General features: G+C 42.7%; 1 protein-coding gene across 1 annotated transcript in view; it reads left to right on the plus strand.

Moving 5' to 3' along the window:
- Nucleotides 1-22,029, plus strand: part of tmtc2a (transmembrane O-mannosyltransferase targeting cadherins 2a) — a 48,620-nt gene that overhangs the window by 18,594 nt on the left and 7,997 nt on the right. The window contains exons 3-10 of the mRNA XM_041030504.1: nucleotides 5,597-6,212; nucleotides 15,149-15,983; nucleotides 16,504-16,618; nucleotides 17,395-17,480; nucleotides 17,927-18,111; nucleotides 18,195-18,273; nucleotides 19,189-19,310; nucleotides 21,554-21,635. Coding sequence (XP_040886438.1) covers nucleotides 5,597-6,212; nucleotides 15,149-15,983; nucleotides 16,504-16,618; nucleotides 17,395-17,480; nucleotides 17,927-18,111; nucleotides 18,195-18,273; nucleotides 19,189-19,310; nucleotides 21,554-21,635 — 2,120 coding nt within the window. The remainder of the gene's footprint in view (nucleotides 1-5,596; nucleotides 6,213-15,148; nucleotides 15,984-16,503; nucleotides 16,619-17,394; nucleotides 17,481-17,926; nucleotides 18,112-18,194; nucleotides 18,274-19,188; nucleotides 19,311-21,553; nucleotides 21,636-22,029) is intronic.

The raw sequence follows: 22,029 nt of genomic DNA on the forward strand, positions 1-22,029 counted from the left end.
CCTTTCAACCTACAGATACACAAACTAAACAGATACACAGGGCTGATAAAAAAGGAAATGTGAGTCTTTATGGATTGTTTTTGTCTCTGAGTATCTACTGAGGATGAAGACATGAAATCATAAAGCTAGAGTTCTGGTCCCTTTCAGCATATCAGTCTTTCATCATCACCATCTCTTCATTGCCTGCCATTGTGCTGTGACCACATACTGGCAGGATTATAGCAGCTGATAATGAGCCAATGAATGAATCACTCAGGCCCAGCCAGCAAGCGTAATGGCTTTACGAATGATCATTCAAGCTTGCACTGTGATGGATGGCTAGGTATATCTAGGATTGAAAAAAGGACCAGATCTCCACGTGTTCGGTTGCCTCCTGTGGTGCAGTACAATATGCTCCCTGCTCGGGTGACCATTGAGGTGAAATTTATGAGATTTTTATCTTCGCTCAGCTGTGGGGACAAAGCCCTGAACAGTGTTTTCCTGCCAAGTGCAACACCACATGGAATCAAGACGCTGTAACGTATGGATTACATAGTGTGTCATTCGACATGTGCAGTACGAGTGTGGAGCCGTGAGCGCACATACACACAACACACAACCTTAAATCGAATTACTCTTTGACCCCTGACCTCCGTGCATGTCTCAGAAAGTCTATGCACCCTATGATCACTTTCTAATCCTGTTAGCATTGGATTAACACAGAGGTGATCTGGACCCTGACACCCACCCACACATACACTCTCTCTTTAATACACTGTCCACTTACTCCACTACTAATGCTTGTGAGACTGAATCTTAATGTGGATGAAATCCATTATTGGTGGCGGGCCTCCTTTCAATGCATATCATTTTAGGATTTCAGAAAAAAACACGCTCAGGAAGTGTTAGTGAACCACCTAAACTGGCTCCTTTTGATGCGATCTTGATCTTGATGCGAAAGCTAATGACCGCAGGTGAGGGTTGGAACGTAGATTGACTGTTAAATCGAAAGCTTTGTCTTCCTGCTCGGCTCCCTCTTCACCACAGCGGTACGGTACAGTGCCCACATTCCTGCTGATGCTGCACCAATCCGCCTGTCAATCTCACGCTCCATTTTACGGTCATTCGTGAACAAGACGACAGAGACTCAAACTCCCTCACTTTAGGCAACAACTCGCTCCCAACCCTGAAGGGAGCAATCCACCATTTTCTGACAGAGAACTGTGGCCTCAGACGTGGAGGTGCTGACTCTCACCTCACCTTTATTTATAAAACGGAGGCGGCTTTGTAATCACACTGATCTTTAGTGGCTCCACCTCAACACATTTTCCTCTGTGCGTCTGTGATGTGGATTTGTTTTGTCCCTTCAGTACGGAGGATTTTTCTTCTGATGGAGTCTTAATCATTTGCGTTCCCGTTACTCCTGCTCTAAGCCAGCAGCATCAGTGGTGTGTTTACTTCAGCGGAGCGCCAGCTCAAGATTAGCATTGTGTGAATAGGAAAGTCTGCCGCAGCTCTCTGTCGCTGTGCGTAATTAGCACTCTGATTGTAAGGAGATGGAGATTTAATAGATCTTAGCCAGACAAAGTTTATTGTAAAGAGTTTGGTACTGAAGCAGATGTATTTAGTAAGGGAAATAGTAAAGACGAAAAAGAGATGGGAGCAGAAAGGAAGAAAGTGAAGGTGGCAAGGGAAGGGAATGAGATGGATGGAGGACACGGAGGAGAAGAAAAAATGGACAAAATAATGAACTTCATAAAAGCGAGAAATAAAGATAAAAGATTGGGCGGAGGTGAGGAAGTGGTGTGAGCAAACGGAGGAGAAAAAAACAAAATGAACAAAGAGGTGATGAGTTTTATTTGACCCTGTCAGATTTTCTGTAAAGCAACTCTGACCACACCTGTCTTGCCTGAGGTGCCTGACGACTCGACGCACCTGTAGGCAATGAGCTGATTAACACTGATTGTAACACTGAAGCTTTGTGCTTCTCTATGCTGAACAATGAAAGTGAATAAAAAATAGAGTTAAACAACCACTAATTATTGCTGCCCCAAAAAAAAAAAAAAAAAACACTTTCAATATCTGCCCAGAAATGATTTGATTAACTGAAAAAATAATAATGAAATGGATTGAATATATCTTGGATTCAGTTAATCAGTGTACAGAAAATGTCTACTGTCATTAAAGAGGCCCAGTGTGCCCTATAAGCCGCCACAGCACACGAAAAAGCAAATCACTAGTGGTGAGATCACTGTTGGGGAGGCAGTGTGGTGCCTCATTTGCATATTGAAAAGACACATACCCAAACAGTGAAAGACGGCGGATTTTCTCCTCACTAAAAGCAGTGGACAGGTGAAAGAAGACCTCACCCTGTTACAAATGGACCTCAGAGAGAAGAAAAAAATCCCCAACCGCTAATGTCTCTTTTCATGCCTCAGATGGAAATCCCTCCGATTTTACCTCCCCCCACAAAAAAAGAAAAAAGAAAGAAAAAAAAAAAAGGAAAATTGAAAAGACCAAACCCGTCCTGTACTTTGAGGATTGTGAATGGAGTGCCCCGCAGCCTGCCTGCCCCACATACGGCGGCTGAATACAAAAGACCCCCCTTCTGTGAGAGCAATCTCTCCGGGAGACCACTCTATCTGCACCGCTGCAGCGACAGTCCTCAATGAAGCCATCAGCACAGGCTCTGTTGTCACACACTCTTGCACATGTGCACACACTCGCAAACACAAAGAGAGACACCTTGCATGTAACTATTTATTCCTTTAGCTCTTATGCAAACTCTCTCTCTCTCTCTCTCTCTCTCTCTCTCTCTCTCTCTCTCTCTCTCTCTCTCTCTCTCTCTCTCTCTCTCTCACACACACACACACACACACACACACACACACACACAGCAGTACTTTCAATCCATTCCCAAACCCTCATGGCTAATGCATTCTTTTCATCCACCAGTGCTGGGCAGGAACAGGGAGGGAGATGAGTGGTTGGCGCTGATTTGAATATTTAAATTATTTATCACCAGAGAGTATTGAGACCCAAGACATGCCAAGGGACACGAGGGAGCTGGGTGAGGGTGAACCCAGCCATGTTTTAGATTCGATAATGTGCTGTCATTGCCAGCGGGGACAGGAAAGTGGGAAAGGAAAACAAGCCCACAGCGGCAGCTTGTGATGGACACAAGATTTATTCTGTCAGTAACGAATCTAAATCCTTTATGTGAATTTTGAGGATAATCACAGAGCCTGTGTAGTAATGTGAGACTGGCATAGCTTATATACTCACAAGACGTTGTACTCAATATAAATCCAGCATTAATAAAACTTTCAATGTTGATAATCATTACATTTGAATATATGTTTATTGCTCTTGTATCCAGAGTGGCCCCACCCTCGTATCACACTCGTGTGCTGTGGTGGGACTGTAAAACATTTTTATAAATAATAGCTCACTGTGGAACTACAGTAAAAACGGAAGCGGCTGGTAAACTGAATGATGTAATGCACTGGGTCCTTAGAAATATCGGACAAGGGAGAGTTCCACTTTGGCTTCCACTTTAGCCTGAGAAACACGCACTCGCCTTTCTCCGATGGAGAACAATCCTGGGAAATGGAGGAATTTACTATAGCTCACGCGATGACAGGGCTGTAGGCTTGAAGGAAAAAACATTTAAATTAAATTAGGGATAGTTCGTTGAGCAGTTATCTGCAGGCTTACTTTGTTGTTCCATTTTCTATCCATTTTCTTTTTCTTTTATTTTCCTCCTTTTTCTTGTTACTGTGCATCTTTTGTTTTTGCCTTGCCTGCTCCTTTACTGCACAGGCTCTGTCTCCCTCTCTCCCTCCCTCCATGCACTCAGCTCTAAGTTACAATCTGTAGACAAAGGAAGTCGTCGGCTAGCCCCATGTCGCTGTCCTTTTCCCTCTCTGGCGTGGCATGCACAAACACAGAAATGGTGCCAATGATAGTCAAAACCTGAGAGAAGATGGTTGCCACTGGGTCGGTGTGACCTGATCCTGGAAACACAGTGCTGATGCCAATTCTCACTTCACTCAAGATTTCATGCAACGACATGAAAATAAAGTATGACGCCTCGCACAAAACAAACAAAAAAACAGCTTGTGTTGTGGTTTTCAATGTGCTTGTTGTCCTTCCCCCCCCACGAGCTTGTAATTGACATGTCGGCAAACACAGCAGCAGATATGGCTGTCTTATCTTTTAATGTCCTGCTATAAATTAAAACCTGTCGCCTCTGTGGAGCACAGGGCGTGGGTGGGGTATTTTTGTACGGTGGGTTTCTTTTCTAATTAATCATTTTACATTCACTTTAATGTGATTTAAAATAAGCTTTGTCCCCAGTGCTGGAGTCAGCTTGAAGTCATTCATTAGCAGCAGTCTGAATATTGAATGCTTCTGCCTTATGCATGGTGTAATGTGGCTCTTTAAAGTAGTACAGCTATATATTTCTTTTTGGCAATTAATGTTTGACTGGTTTTGATGGCACAGCCAATACTTTACCTGCTACCATGATCATTTCAAACAAGAAAAATAATATATGTGTTTGATTAAATTATATTGCCCGGATAAATGAAAAATAACATTTTCTGTATTTATTTTCGTAATAGAAAATGAAACTGATAAAGATTACATGGACTTTCAAGGTCTTTTCAGATTATTTCATTTCAGTGCTCAAGTCTGGTGTCTGCTCGTTAGGTGGCATTGCCTACAGCTGAGCGTGTTTTCCATGCATCAGCTCAGAGACATGTTGATCTTTTTGGTCTTTTAAATCTCCCATGCTAATGAATTTCATATTCACTCCATGATTCAAACAGTCTCCATCCAGTTTTTTTTTCTTTCTGCAAAACCTGTTTGAACAGTGAGAAAACACATGCTTTATCAACTGCAGAGTTAAAAATGAACTCCAGGAAGAGCCTCACATATTAACACTGTATGGGAAACTCTGGTTTCACTGCAGACTGTTTTTCCGTTCTTACCTCTATGACCGGTTCCCTTTTTTAACTTTATGTCTTTTGGGAGATTCTCCTACATGGCTCCGAGTTGTTGTTGCTGCCATCCCATTCATCACTTTTAATCCCTGTGGTGAACTCATTTGTTGCAGTCTGTGAGTGTACACGAACGCAGCTCATGTCCCCAGTAATGATCCACTAATTATGAGAATCTACAAAAGCCTCGGGGGTGTGAAAACCACCTGTCCATTTGTGTATGCACAAGTACCTGTGACATATGTGCATGCTGTGTGTGTGAGACCACGTTTGTGTATTATCACATACTCTGTGGACTGTTTATTGCATTTGGCGTACTCATTGCATTTGTCTATTAAATATCGCTATGAGTGGATCATCAGGAGGGAGGAAAACATTGCTCCATCTGAGGCTGAGCCGTACATCCAGCATGTGTCTTGTTCATATTCATGTTAAAATACTTAGTTTTATGTTTTTTTTTCTTGAACTTAAAGCTGCTATAATCTTTTTCAACTTCACTGTTTTGTTTCGCTCGGTTTTCATTTGCATCATTTTCATCCCCAGCAAGAAACTGTTTCCTGAAAAAATGCAGAAAATGCAATATTAACAATCATTTATATCTTCTTTTCCTTTAGTCGAGCCATCAAAACCAACCAGGACCTTCTTCCTGAGACTCCGTGGACCAACATCTTGTATGATGACTTCTGGGGCACCCTGCTCACTCACAGCGGCAGCCACAAGTCCTTCCGTCCACTCTGCACCCTCTCCTTCCGCCTCAACTACACCCTTCACGGCCTGCGTCCCTGGGGCTTCCACTTGCTGAACGTGGTGCTGCACGGCCTGGTCACTACGCTCTTCACGGCCTTCAGTCGCCCACTCCTGGGTGGAGGATTGTGGACCCTGCTGGCTGGCCTTCTTTTTGCTTCCCATCCTATTCACACTGAAGCAGTGGCTGGTGTGGTGGGGAGGGCGGACGTTGGCGCTGCTTTGTTTTTCTTGCTGTCTCTTCTCTGTTACGCTAGACATTGTGGACTTCGTAGGGACCCACGTGGGGCCTTCGAGAGTAGAAGATGTGGTGGCATGTCATTCACCTGGTGCTGGGGCTGGATGCTGGGGAGCCTGTGGTGTGCAGCAGCCAGCATGCTATGGAAGGAACAGGGGGTGACGGTGCTGGCCGTGTCGGCTGTTTACGACCTCTTCGTGTTCCAGCGACTCCAACTTCGCCAGGCACTTCTCCTCCTGTTGGGAAAGGTAAATGAATGCATGTTGCCAGGGCCAGTGTGAGTTCACTGACTCTGGGTGACTCTTGTCTTGGCGTCTGTACAAATCCAGTTTCCTCTTCCTTACCTCAGAGGCAAACGTCAGCCAGCCAGCTGTTAGTGGTATGCTGGATTAAGTCTTTTTTGTGTGTACTTAAAATGGATTTGTTTGTGTGGAAACGGTGTGTGTTTGCTTTTCGTTAGCAGTGTAATTAGGAAAGCTATTTGCCCATGCAAATCACACAGTTGGTGCATGAAAAATAAGCTGTTCTCATTTGTCATCTGCAAACAGGAAGAAAGTAAATGCAGACGGGGAAGTTTTCCGCTTCCGCGCAACACTGCCAGCAACCTCAATTTGCTGCAGTAAATAGATGCACATTAATGCAAGGGAAATCTAGATTAGGATCTCAGCCTCATTATGTGTGTGTGTGCATGTGCATTTGTGGCAACAGAGGTTGAGCAGGAAAAGCTATTTTTGGGTTGACTTGTTTTTTTCATTTTAAGGTGACAAAAAGGTATGCGCAGAAAAAACAATAACACGGCCTGCTCTGGTAAACGATTTGGTCCACTCGTCAAGTAAGCTGTCCAAACATACACAAATGTACACACACGTCCACACAATATGCTTCCTCTGCAGGAGAACCCTGTAGGACTCCATTTTCCCCTCCAAACTAAAGTTATCCGAGGAGAACAACCTTGGTGCAGTGACTCATCTGATTATGGGAATCAGAATTTGACTGGAAAGCCTCCTCGCACAGGCACTCCACATTTGATTAGAGAAACTGCTCCTTAGCCAACATGATGGCCCTCGTAAAATGCATAACTAGCATAATAAAAAGTCCCCTTGAGTTTACTGAGCAAGGACAGTCTGGCTCTGAATGTGTGTGTGTGTATGTGCGCGTTGGGGATCTTTTTATAGTCGTTTCTTCTTGTGGAAACATCTATAAATACCTCTGTTTGTTGCAAGGTTCGTGATGTAACCTTGTATAGTCCATCACCATTGTCCTATGGAAGTTTCTGTTGTAAACAAACTCCAGCCCATTTCAAACTTGTGTGTGTGACTGTCTTATTTACATTGCCCGCATCCAAGTGAAAACACATTCTGCCTATAAATGTTCAAGGCTGTACTGTACCTGTGGGACCGCTTCTCCAGTAGTTGTTCCTGGCAGGATGATAACCCACAACTGTTATTAAAGAGCTTGTAGTGAGCAGCCCAGAGAGATCAGAGAGGGGAGAAAGAGAGAGTTACGATGTTTTTTTTTCTTCTCGGTGCTTGGCAGGAATGACTTGCATGTGTGTGCTTTTACAACCTCTAGACCTTAGCAGATGCAAAACAACACCTGTCTTTCAAATTGTTCTCCGTCATCTCGTAAAGCTGCTAAATCACGGTAGAGCAGCTACTCAGCAGGAAAGCGGATGTAACTCATTTGCTGATGGAGAGGCAGACAAATATATAATACATGTAAAACAGATAAGAGAGGGAGAAAAAAATAACAACATGATGCAACACAACATCACAAACTGCAACTTAGACTCTTAAAATCCAGTTTTTGTCTTATATTTACAGTTTGTGGCCTAAAAGTTTGAAAAATCATTTCAAACACTGTGGAAACTGGAAAAGTTGGAAAGTTTTTATTGTGTGACATGTATTCAACCATGCATTTGTTGAATTGCCCGGCTTTATTATGAACCTTCTTAGACAGTAATATTTGCTCAGCTCGTTGGGATTGTATTGTATTATGAGGCGTTCCCTCTGCATACACCAACATCGAGAAAAAGCCTTAGAAATGAAACCACTACCTGAGAGACATCGAGCACCACGTGTTCCAGTCTGTTGCATTACAGTCTGAAAGATTTCATCACCCTCAGTGCTTGTCAGAAGCTGTTATGAAAAATCACATTTTCCTGTGTATTTATTATGCAGTGGAGCCGGGTTATCATCAGCAGCCTCCACCTCTCTGCCCAGACACAATAGCCCTGGCCAGAATCCCTGTGCCAGCCTGTCAGGTACTGGTGCCAACCCCCCCAGTGCCTCCCGCCACCGCCAACACATCTGGCTCGTTTATCACTGTGGCAATGCCCTCCTGTATTGCCCCAGTCACGGTTATCTTGGCAGGGAGCTCGTTATATGCTGGGGCCAGCCATGAGGGCAATCGTTTCCTCGATTATGAGCCAGACGTCTCGGGACACATGGGAACACAAAGGGGAGAGGGATATCGAGAGAGAATGAGCGAGAGAGGGAGGGAGGGAAACTATGCTCTCACTTCCTTTCCTTTATCTCTTCTTGGTCTTTCTCATCCACTGTGCCTCAAAAGCACTTTGGGAATGGACCACGTGGCTTCTGCTATAACGCACACTACCACTGAGGCACGATCGCTTGCTGTTGAATTGAATCACAATGCAACATGTGATATTTTCTATTCAAAATTTTCCCATTTCTTTCTAAATGAAGCGAAAGAATGAGAAATTCTCCACATCGCATTACCTGACCGCTGCCGCACAGCAGACACAAACAATAAGGAAATGCAAATCAGCTCCAGTGTAGCAGAGGGGACAGATGCGCTTCGACCAGCACTCCATTTCTCATCCTATTAACTCCCTAATCAGACCGAGATGAGATTTCAAATGAGACAAGGTAGGACGGAGGGAGAGTTAGAAAGTGATAGATGGAGACAAAGGAAGGTGTGGTGTTAGCACTGCAGTCTGTTGAGAAGGCTCTTCTGCCAGGATCGCAAGAACATAATGTCTTTGTTCTTTCTACTTTTAGTTTGTCATCGGCACAAACAAACTGCTTGATGAATAAGACTCCAGGCTTTAGACAGAGCTCAGGGAAAGAGTTTGCTTATGTTGGTATTAGGAACAGTGAAAGATCTCTCTGCTAAGCCCGAGGTAAACTGTGAAACCTTGGCAGGAAAGGCTGGTTTCATTGAAAGGTGTTTGTTTGAATGTTGAGCTGTGATTTCAAGCATTTATGTGATTGAAAAACAAAGGTGTCAGTGATTAGACCTTTCAGATAAAGTCTTGCCTGAAAAGCTCTAAATCTAAGGTGTGAAATTAAATATAGTTCCTCAAAGAAAAATATGACTGGATTATATGAGAAGACTTTGTCTCACTCTTTGTAATCCTCCACGGTCCACATCCTTTGGATTTTTGACACCTCGGTGTGTGAACCTTGTGCCAAATGGAAGATGACAGATAGTGTCATTTGGATTTGATGTTGTCCCCACCAGTCTGCAGCTGAATTATTACAGTTTTATCCTCCTCGTTTGTCTCAATGAACACTGCAGGCACGCAGATTAACTTCATTAGTACCAGCTGACGGCTTGATGAATGTTGTGCCAATTATCCTGTACTAGAAGCATCCAACTGTGAAATGATGTCCTCTGTTGCAGGTTCTGCTGGATGTTTTTTAGTTAGCTTGTATTCGTGTGTGTTGGCAAGCTAGAAGTGCATCTTCATTCTTTCAGGCACATCAAAACATCGGGCTTAATCTTAATTCAGAACTATGTAGTGCACAGCTTTGAGTCCCGCTGAAAATCAGCAGACAACAACAAATTTAGCAGTGACAGAGGTGGTTTTAGTGGACCTGAACTACAGTGCCACAGTACTGTGACAGAAATAAAGACAGAATGGTTTGACCTGACCGTAGCTGGTAATAAATAAAGCAAAGCTGGTCAATGAAACGTGTTTTCTTAGACACGGTTAACACTTACTTCATGCATCTTGGACAGGTCAGACAGCTATCCAATCTCAAAAAAGCCAAGTGAAAATGGGTCCAAGAAGCAGACTGAAATTGAAAAGGTGTAAATGCTTCCATCTCTCCAAGATTCATACGTAATATGAGTCACATGAGTGAGTGACAACGTTTAATCAAGAGCATCGAGGATCTCTGTTTTGTACTAAACCGTCTCTGGCACTGATGTCCCGACACCACTCAGACAGGAAGCTCTTTGAATGCCAGTGGCACTCCTGCTTTAATCAGCTGTCTTCATGGACGCCGTGCAAGGCTTCAACCTGTGACCCATCTCATTACAGGTCTCTGTGCCAGCAGCAGGGCTTTCATCAAGAGTACTATAGGGGTAATTAGGTCACTCTATCAAAGTCAGCCCTCTCAGTGCCAGCCATGCTGCTGTCTGATGGCTTGGGTGAGTTGCGCCAAGTCAGCAGAATCCAGAACACATTAGAACACTGGAAAAAGAACTGGATGAAAGCCTCATTGTACCTTTCATCACAATTTAGTGTGTCACTGGTAATGCATCAAATATGAGCACTGCTGGATGTGTGTTGTACAAACACACTGTGTCCAAAACGTTGAAAGACCTTTCCATACACATGTCAGTGAGAAAGAATTGCCCCACAACAGGCTGATGTGGCTCCCAATGCAACTTTAACTCAGCAAGTTAGTTAGCAGTTAAACTTTGGTGATCTATTATCAAGATTAGATCACCAATATGTTTTCTTTCTGATAATATATTGGAGGATAATAAGATTTTGATTTAAAAATTTCAGACAAGTAGTTGGAAAAATCCCATGCATGACCGGCTTAGCATGTTGGAAAGAGTTATGAGAAGTTTAAATTGGACATGACTTTAACAAGAGAAGTCCGGAAGATTGTTCCCCTGCTGTTTTGCGTCAGTCCACAGCAGCTTTAAACAGCGCATATGTGAAGTCAGCCATATCCCGCTGTTTCTTCAGGCATGTTTTAAACACTCTGAAAGCTACAGTGTCAACAGGCAGACCACACACTTCTGGGATTAATAGAATGGGAGCTAATAATGAATAGCGCTGTTAAAAGATGAAGGCTTGGGAGCTTAATACTGTATATTTATGTGTGGAAAGAAAGAGAGAGAGAGAGATGGAGAGTGAGAGAAGGGTTAATCCCAGAAAGAAAGTGGATAATAAACTGAAACAGAGTAAAAAGTAGCTGAGAGAAAGCTACAGAAATTGACGCTGAATTTCCAAATGAGGATCCAAAGTGGAGGAGATATGTGGACGAGCGTTAGGTTCAAAGGCTTGGAGCGAACGGGATGTTAAAGTTGACAGTTGGCTGGGGATTATGCCAGCCGTCCTCTGTGGATACTCACAGATCTCATGAAGGCCAATCAATCATAGCTGGAACTAGTTCCCAGGAATTTAAGTCAAGACACCAGTGAAGATGAAAACAGTGAAATCTTTCCTGTCTCACCCACTTTTTTTTTTTTTTTTTGGTGGGGTATTACAAGAATTTGTGTTAGATAGCAGAAAAATTAAATGTAATTTTTTTTTTTGTGGTATACTAGTTGCTGAAACAGCAAACTATGACTATTAGAATGCAGTATATATGCAGTACTCTGAATGACCAAGAATACAAGGCTAAAAAATACTGGTATTTTCCTTAATTGAATGTTGCTGCTCTTTGTGGTCGGACTTGTCAAACACAGGTGTAACTTGTAACCTTAATTATGTCTGCCCTGGTGTTGTGTGTGCTAGCTTACTGGCAGAGCGATTAGTAGTGTGATTAGTTGCACCTGTGTTCCTCCTGCCAGGAGTCAGGGTATCAGAAAGGTCCAAGCAGTGTGAAGTATTTTGTCTAAGTTTAGCTATTTTTCAAACTTAATTCCCAGACTCATAAATACCTGCAGGAGCTGGTATCTATGAGCGCCCTTTCAATATTCCTCTCACCATGAATGGAAAATCAGTAAATCAGCAGCAAGGCAGAGAAGTTAAAGAACCTTTTTTCTTTTTAAAGCAATTAGAAGCTGTAGTTGTGTAGGGAATGATTGAGTTGTTAAAAGGGTGATGTTGAATTATTGAAGACCTATTTTCTACAGACCACAGATGACTCTACCGAGTGGAGAGGAAAGGTCACACCAGACTTCAGCAGTATTGGTTTCCACTCTTTCCATTTCATACCTGCTTCAGTGACCAACCTGCAACTTGTTGCCTCTAAACAAACTAACTTATTGGAAATCTTGGGTGGTTTGCTAGAAAACGACTGTTATTTACTGCTGAGTTTGTGAATTCATGGTCATATATCATTAAAAAGGCCGAACCAGCCCACACCCTGCAGTTTGAATTGTGTGTGTGTGAGATTGATCGGGAAGTCAATTAAGGAACGATTTAGAAATAGACAAGGCGGCGAGGGGTAAAATGAAGCTCATTCACCTAAATACCACAAATGACTCTCTTGTCGGAATTGGCTTATCTTCTGATACCAGGCAAAATTGGATTTCTCAGACAGTTTCCTCCCTTGACAGGCAATATGGGGCTCATCCATCAATAAGCACATCCCCCCTCTTTGTGTAAAAGACACTCTCTCTTATCCTTTGTGTACCACCTTTCAGCTTCCAAATCAATATCCAATTTTTTTCTCACTCTCAGTTCCTCACTGCCTCTCAGAGTGCTCCTTGAACTGGCCTTTTTTCCATTTTACTCCTGACAAGTGGCGTTCTGTGCCTACACTACCCACCTCAGCCAACCTGTCCAAGGAACATGCTTTTCCATGTCAGATCTGGAGCAATCAATAACTGAACTGGAGCCAGAAGGTCAGGCAAGTCAGCGCTAAACCTCTTATTCTAATCCTAACATGGGTTTGTTATGGATAACTGATGTTTTCTGTTATAGTTCCTGAAAGTGCACACATGAGCTTAGTCAAGCTTTGTAAGAGAGGGAATATTTCAGTCAAAAGTTTATTAATGAGACAAATGAAAGCTTGTTCTTTATGCACTGTGTGGCTTTTAAAAAGGTTTATCTGCCTATTGTGCAATTCATTTAAAACAGATTATACAGAGAGTCTGAATTATAACTATAGCGGAGTAAACTCAATTGAGAGATGAAAGCAAAAGCAGGACTATACGGGATCAACACTTTGAGTTATAGAGGCTCTGATGGGAATTATCAGTTATATCAAAGCCAGTGCTGATAACACAACTACCAGACCACTAATATGTAAACATCTTCTGCCCTGCACAATGATACTACACAAAACAGCACTTACAGTGTGCAAGCATGCACTAACATAGCTCTGATTCCCCCCGGACAGGTTCAAACAGAGTTCATATTACACTGGTGCGTGGAAAGAAAAAAATGGGCTCAGAAAATAGGAAGTGAGCAGCATCTCTGTGATCGTAATTCATGATGTTATGTTGTATGTAGTCGACTAGGTAAACTGTGGGAGGAACACCAATAACATACACTTTCTGGTCAGGACTGCGCCAGGCTGTCTCTGTCAAAAAGCCTTTGCCTGCGTGACATTCCACTTTAATCAGTGTTTAATTGAAGAAACGAAATCAGATTTACTTGGCAAAAACACACCCCTAAATCAGATCTCAGCACTAATTGATTTCAGAAAGTATCATATCAAAATGTGGTATTGAATAAATCTGACAGCAGAGAGTCTGACAGACAAACCAAAAAGTGTATCGCTGACATCGGTCTTACTGCTACGCCTTCCCTTTTCTCTGCCTACTGACACTAATGAATGTAATTTAACAAACCAGTATCCAGAGGTCAACAGGTCAGGGATGTCATCATACATCCTTGTCATGTCTTTACAGCTGTAACTCAAATTGCAGGCTTGCAGACATTTATACAGCCCATCCTGAAGCAACTGAAATGAATTATACGTTTGGTTCTGGGGAGTATCACACAGTCTCTGACTTTGGCTTCGGATCTAATTTATGCATCAAAGACAAAGAGTCACCTATCAAATGTTCTCTCCGTTTCCTTCCAAGTATGTATTAACAGAGCCATTAGGAGTTTAACATAATTTTGAGCTTATGCTATTTAAACTTGGAGCTTTATAAAGAGAGCATTCGGTTCAAGTTGCAGCGGGTGCCCGGTTGACTTGTGACAGTTCAGTGAAAGGTGTTGCGTGACAGAGGACCTAATTGTGATCATGCTACAGAATTAATGCTCTTATGAGATGTAAACAGCATCTACATACCAACACAATGAGGCCTAAGCTGATTACCAGTCACACTCATTGCAACCCTGACAAGCAACGAGGAAAGACTTAGGAGCAAAGCCTCTCATGCTTCAAATTTACTTCAAAGTTGACCCCTACAAGGTCAGAACTGAAGGGAGAGAAGATTACGTATATATGGAAAATTATAGAAATAATCCTTACTTCTCATCCATATGGAAATATGTTGATTTTGCTCTGTTATTATCTTTGATTTGGGGATTTTCCCTTGTTATCCTCAATAAAATGTTCTTGACTGTGTCTCACTGAGACTTGTCTCAGAATTTACTGACAAACCAAAAGTGAAATTCAAAACAATGCATCTTTCATCACTTTCAATGTTGCACTGAAAATGATTATTTCTTGATGTAAACAGTCATATTGTTGCTGACCAAAAGTGACATCCACTGTATGTGCACAGCTGTCCAGATCCCAATGTGTCTTTCACCAGTCTCAATATGTCATATTTTGCTATTTTCATGTAAACAGAGCTGTGTTGTTTCTGGCTGTGGTGCATTTTAATTTTGAGAAGTATGCCACTGTGACAGAGAACTGTATAATTGTACATGAGTGCGGTTTTAGCTCCAGGCAGCTATCAAAAACATTCCAGAGACTGTTTTATATAGTTTCTTTTTCTATATACCGAAACACTAAAATGATAAATCAGGGAGTTTTTTCATTCTTTTTTTCTTTTTGCAAAGGTGGATTTATAAATCCGACCCATGAATGTTCATAGTGATGCACACTATCACAGAGAAAGGAATGTGTATCTTAATTTCTGGCCATCCTCAGAGATTAAAAAATAGATTTACAGGACTAATGTTCCTCTGATCCAGATCTTGAAAAACCTGACAGAAATTAAAAATAGTTCTCTAAATGAAAACAACTTCAGGTGCCCTGGAACACAGACAAAACGCTGTGGCTTTGACCAAAATGTTGATTTAGGTGTTTTACTTTAACATAATTTTTTTTCTTCTCACTTCCAGAAAAAGAACATCAGTGTTCTGCTGAGTCTCGGTATTCTTGCTTCCTGGGGAGTGATTCTACTGTCAGCTCGTCTTTACTGGATGGGCAATAAGCCTCCCAACTTCTCCAACTCTGACAACCCTGCAGCTGACTCGCCACATTTTCTCACTCGAACACTGACATTCCTCCACCTGCCTGCCGCCAACGCCTGGCTCCTGCTTTGCCCCGACAAGCTCAGCTTCGATTGGTCCATGGACGCCGTGCCCTTGGTCAGATCCTTGGCTGACTGGAGGAACCTTCACACTGTTGCCTTTTATGGTGGATTTATGCTTCTGGCTTTCTTTGGCCTTCATAGTTCCACCTCCAAAACCAAGGAGACCAATGGGAAAGCCCATGTCACTAATGGGAAATCAATCACTAACGGGAATGGTTACCATGCTCCTGACACAAACCATAACACAGACCAGGGGCCGCCAAAGACCACCCTGAACGGGTCAGCTGGACTTCACCACTGCCCTCCACGGACATCCCTGCCCCGTACAGAAAACCTAGTACTATTTTCATTAAGCATTCTGTCATTGCCTTTCATCCCAGCCGCCAACTTATTCTTTTATGTTGGTTTTGTAATTGCAGAGAGGGTACTATACATTCCCAGTATAGGCTTTTGTTTACTGGTTGCTGCGGGTGCAAGAACCTTGTATGTCAGACTGAGAACTAGAGCCTGCAAGGCCTTACTGTTGAGTCTCTGTATGGGACTAGTGCTGCTGAATGGACTCAGAACTGTTCAAAGAAACAGGGACTGGAACAATGAGGAGAATCTCTACAAGTCTGGGATCAGTGTAAATCCCGCTAAAGGTAAGAGAAGGGCGCCAGTCGTCAGTGGGGGCTGTGTAGCACCGAAAGCTGGGAGGGAACTCTTGGTCCAGTTCTTGTTTACTTATATTGATTTGATTTAAAACAAGACTAAAATAACACGTCTTCTTAAAAATGGAAGATTGAACTTACAGAGTAACTGATAGTTATCCCACTTGTGGCCACAGTGACTGTGTTCACAAAAACAATTCTTCAATTTCCTAACTTGAAGGGACCCCATGGAGTTTTTCCACTACTAGTAGAGAGAACAGTGATATGATCGTCTGTTCATTCATGAAAGACTGACTTAGTAATAGTTATTTACATACATATGTAAAGCTAAATAACCTTATATTAGTGAAAAGAAGCAGTGTAACTACACACACAAATTATTTGCGATTTAAATAACTGGTTGCGGTTGTTTATTTTGGCTGTTTTACAGCAATAACAGTATTTTTAAATGAATACCGACACTGTGTTTTTCCACTGAAAGTGTAACTTTTGACTGACACATCTCTCATAGCCTGGGGAAACTTGGGGAACGTACTGAAGAACCAGGGCAAGATGGCGGAGGCAGAGAAGGCGTACAGAAACGCTCTGCACTACCGAGGGAACATGGCTGACATGTTGTATAACCTGTAAGTGTTCTGAGATGACCGTTCCCCCTCCTCCTGTTTGCAAAGTCTTGACACGAATGAGTTCTGATTCCTCCCATCCATCACCTGAGATCACAGTGGCAGAACAAGCAAGGCAGAGAGAAAGAAGGGAAGAGGGGAGAAAGCGTGAAAACAGAGAGAGTGACAGACAGGAAGAACTTAAAGAAGGCGGAACAAAAATAGATCTAATACAGGAGGAGAAGAAGCAAGTGAGACACAGAACAAGGCATGATGCAAGAGTGTGACAAAGAGGAAATAACTTTGTGTGTCCCTGGTGGCTCTTTGTACCTTCTGCAACTGATTTGATTAGTCGTGGTTTGCAGGGTTTGCAGAGAACACAAAGCCACTTCCAATCCTGCAATGTAAGGTCTCAAAAGTGCCAAAACCTCATAGCAGACCCGTGTCCCTTGCTCTCGTGCTGACACTGTTTTTCTCCCCGCTTCTCTGTTCCCTCTCAAGTTACGAGTGTCAGGAAGCTGGCAGAGCAACATAGAGAGAGAGAGAGAGGTGGAAACCGAACAACGGTGTTTTTGCATTCTTTAAAATGGAGGTGTTATTTGAACATGATGGATGGCTGGGTATATTGGGGTTATGCATTGGTATTTTTGATAAGATGCACAGAAGCTGCTGTGTTTTCAATTCTTAGCATTCACCCAAAGGGGCTCTGATTGTGGTTAAAGCTTAGTTTACCTTCACAGATTTGAAATAACAAGATAAATTGTAAAATGTCTCACATTTTCGCATTTTGTGTGTGTCAGAGGTTTGCTGCTGCAGGAGAATGAGCGCTTTGCTGAAGCGCTGCATTATTACAAACTGGCCATTGGGAGTCGGCCAACACTGGCATGTAAGTAAACTTTAAAAACGAGTCTAATGAGATCCGTTATTGGATCACCATTATGTTCCAAATTTAATGCTGAATTACATGTATCTTTTACACACCCATTTGGATATTTGGCCATATTCAGGCCATTTCAGCTTGACAGGGGAGTGATGAGATTCAATCTCATGCTTGAGGGCTCTCGCATGTGTGATGAGGTTCCGTCATTTACTGTACCAAGGACAATTTTATGAGAGAGGACAGGTTTCTACTGTGCTATTCCAGCTTGATAACTTATCTTTGTTTCTTCTCTGTCTTAATCCCTTTTTGGCCTAATTTATTTTCATTTCTTACTTTCTTTTCTCATGGTAATTTTATCTGCCTTTGACCTCCTTCATTCTAATATTGTGTTTTGAATTTTTGCATCCATCATTCTTTTAACACCCCCTCTTTCGCTCCCCTCTTTCTCGCAGCGGCCTACTTGAACACAGGAATCATCCTGATGAACCAGGGCAACCTGGAAGAGGCCAAACGCACCTTCCTTACTTGTGCCGACATTCCTGATGAGAACTTGAAAGATCCCCACGCCCATAAGAGCTCCGTCACCAGCTGCCTGTACAACCTGGGAAAACTGCTCCATGAACAGGGCCAGCAGGAGGTTAGTGGTTGTAGATTGTGCTAAAATCTGTTTTGCACAAAGTAAGGTTCACTAGGTTCACTTTTTTTTTTTTGCCTTTACAGGAGGCCCTGTCTATGTATAAGGAAGCAGTGCAGAAAATGCCCAGGCAGTTTGCACCACACAGCCTTTTCAACATGATGGGTAAGCTACTGTTGGAGCCTGTTTCACCCTGAATCTGTGTTTGGAATACACCAGCGGCAGCTGCAGGATTAAAAATTCACTACTTTGTTGATACCTGCTTTGAAATGTTAATTAGTATTTTAACCATATGGTGTATATAATTAAATTTGTATCAGCTGTGAAGAACAACATTGGGAGTGTTTGTGATGTGAGTAAAAACAGTGTAGCCCTGGGTCAAGTTTGGCTTGAGCTTCAGTGGTGAATCTGATGTGTTTGTTTCCTTTTTAGATGCTGGTCTTTCATTTTATTTGAGCTCTGAATTGAATTAAACAAATCGACATGAACTTGTTGCCAAACAAAACCTTCAGAGAACTTGAGCCACCTGTTGGATTTCAACACTGTAGCTCATAAATGTGAGGACAGACTTTGTGTCCTCGAGGAGAGAATTGAAGCTAATCCATATAATAAATCACGTCCCTCTCTTTGTTATTATAACACTAATTACATTATTGGAAGCTCATCCTGGCGGCATAGTTGAGATCGCAGGGAGATGTCAGCATGGATTCCTGGGACAAGCTGAATAAGAATAGGAACTGTCAGATGGAGAGAGGGGTTGAAGGAGGTCAGTGTTTGTATTAGTGTGATGTCCAGGGGACTCATGTCGTTTTTCCCAAAGGGGCCAACAGCATGTTGTTAGATCAAACAGAATCTCAGAGTTTCAGTCTCAACAGTTTGCTTAAAACTGTGTTTTAAGATTCTGATCCTATGGGTAAGAGGCAAGGATGTTCCTTCACCTTCCTTCACAGCCATAATTCACATTTTTAACAGGCAACATGGAAAATTTGGATCCTAGTTTCTAAGGTTTTTATTGAGTTTTTTTTTTTAAATTTATCATTATTATGCTAAAAAGAACTCCTGATCTGTGTTCTGTTTCAGGAGAGGCCTATATGAGGCTGAACAGGCTCGAGGAAGCAGGCCACTGGTACAGAGAGTCCCTCAGGGCCAAGCCAGACCATATCCCTGCCCACCTCACTTATGGCAAACTCCTGTCCATCATTGTAAGTCTAGTTACACACACACACATACACACACAGGAGGAACCATGAGACAAGGCAAAAGCACTGTCTTAGTAAGGACTGCAGTGGTTAACTACCTGGCAGAGTGTAATTAAATGGGACCTGAAGTGGCAGAGTCGGGTGATGAATAATACATATTGAGTGACTTATGGAACACTGCAGCAAGGCAGACCCATCCTATCGATTCCTCTGCAGCACCTGAGGAACTGCGATAATTGTTATGAGGTGAGAGCTTCTGACTGTGAAAGGTGCATGCTAAACAAACGGCTCTCCCCTGATCACACGTCAAGCGGGAACTGTGATGCATTCATGAATAAGGTGTTTGACCTCTAGCACCACTTGCTGGATGAAAGTCAGCGTGAAAGAAGATATTAAGAGAGAAAGAAATGTTGCATTAACCATCTTGTGGGTGACCTTGGATTGACCCTCACTCAGGACCGATGCCAAACAACTTAAAAGAAAAAAAAAAACAGCTATATCGCAGCTTCACAAATTCATGTCTGATGTCTGAAGGTCACAGACATGGGGAGTTTGTCTGGTGTAGATGAAATCTCTCTGCGACTGGATGAGTTCCAGATTATCTGTGTGTTGTCACTGTGTGTATCTGTGTGAGTGTGAAAGGACACCAAGGGCACGCAAGTTTGCCCAACTTCTCCTAAATGTTACCCCACATTTATACTGTTTTTTTCTTTTGTTTTTCCTTTTTTTTTTGCTGCAGAAAAACTCACACTTCCTTTCCTCCCACTACCTCTCCCATTCCATGAAAACAAAAACACATTTATGTGACAACAGATGTGTTCACAGCTGAGTCAGGTTTAGATGTGGGAGCTGAACCGTGTGCCCTTTGCAACCTCCTTAGAGATGTTTGACCTCTTTCCTTCCACAGCCTCGGGTACTGACTGAAGACACAACCAACCTGCTGCGCCTTTCTCTCAAACACTCCTACACACTTGCAGCTGCAACCCTCACGGGCTTTAAATCTTAGTTCTGATCATTTCCCCTCTGTGTTGAAAGATTCGAAGATATACATAGCACACACACACAAACACACACACCTAAAGCACAGGTTCAGATTAGAGTCACCCAGCATGGCTGGACAGCTGCTGCGCTCCCTCAGGCTCGGGGCTTCAGATCCATACCGGGACCTGACTCACAGAGAGGCCCCCTCCACTACTACAGGGCTTAAGGAACAGGAGATTGGATGGACCCTGGACAATGGGCCAGTGGACAGGCTTATAATGCAATTACTCTGCTTCCTTATTGAATCACTCCATCGGCTACATTTTTGGCCATCCTGTCGGAGTCGGTCGACAATACAGACGTGGGGAGGAAAGGTCAAATTGGAGTCTTGTACTGTGGTTCACCCCCACATGTGCTGTAGTGCTGTGTAGTTGGTCAGCACTAAGCTGATTTGTGCATTTAACCTCAGCTTTGTATCTAGATACATTGAGCAGTAATGCTAACCACCAACTCAACTCTCATTGTGGAAGATATTGATGCAAAAACACAAGACTACATACTTTTTTTCCAACCTGACTTGACTGAACATGTCTACTTTCAGTTCTGATGGATGGCTGGGGAAAAGGTTTAATTGAATGTAAAAAGAAAAGAGCCAAAGAAAATGTGAAATAAGCCATCTAGGCCCCATACTCGCTCACTCATTTAAAGCGATTGTGGGCATGGGAAAAACGTAATGAAGCAAACCTAATATGCCCAGTCCTCTCATTTCTTTTTGCATGGCAAGTCCAATACAGCAATATGGAAGCCATCAGTGCTGAAGCATGAAACAAAAGAGGTGGAGAAATTGAGCCTCATGCACAGAAGCAATATCTTGCTTAGTATGGTTTCAGGTACACACACACACACACACACACCTTGGAGGTTTTCCTTTAAAGGTTAAGCATGGGAGGAGGGGTACTCTGTTCTTTATGAGCATCAGTTTCCTGCTGAAACTTAACAGCAGGGTTACCGTGCCTGAACTGATGCATGTCAGAGCACAATTCGAAGCAGATACAGTGAAATACAAAGACTTTTTGTAGCCGAGGTTTTGTCAACACGTTTCCGTCACAAGTTGTCAAACTTTTACGGTATCCAGCTCTCGTCTAAGGCCGGTGGAAGTGAGCACTGCAAAAAGTGCCCTGTGCCATCTCCAAAAATCTTCTCACAAAACAAAAAGAAAAATATCAGGTGTAAACAATGATTTCCATCCTTTTTCCTCCCTTTAGGGACAGAAGACAGAAGCAGAGAAATACTTTCTGAGAGCCATTCAGCTAGACCCAACAAAAGGAAACTGCTACATGCACTACGGTAAGAAGAGATATCAAAAGATTTACTTATAGACATTGTAAACCCTTTTTAACAAAGCCTGTTTGAAAATTGATACTGAAATCAGAAAAATATGGATGCCTCTGTCCTCAAAAATGTCTCCTGTGGTTGAGAGAGCAATGAAAATACCATTTGAAGTCCTTTTCTACCAACTAAAACATGCCTGGCTGCTTATAATCCAACCCTCTGCTGTGTAGCTCTTATAGACTCTGCTGTTTTGATCAGGCATTGCTGCAGCAAGCTGTAGTCAGGATAATAATTAGGCAGCAGCCATTAGACTCTTTTACCCACCGCTCCATGTAGTGTCACCCAGAGTCATTAAATATACCAGGTCCTCTTACAATTCATGTTGTAAAGCACTCTGTATCCAAGCTCA

This window comes from Toxotes jaculatrix, chromosome 22 (assembly GCF_017976425.1).
Source record: "Toxotes jaculatrix isolate fToxJac2 chromosome 22, fToxJac2.pri, whole genome shotgun sequence".
In the NCBI taxonomy this organism is placed as follows: Eukaryota; Metazoa; Chordata; class Actinopteri; family Toxotidae; genus Toxotes; species Toxotes jaculatrix.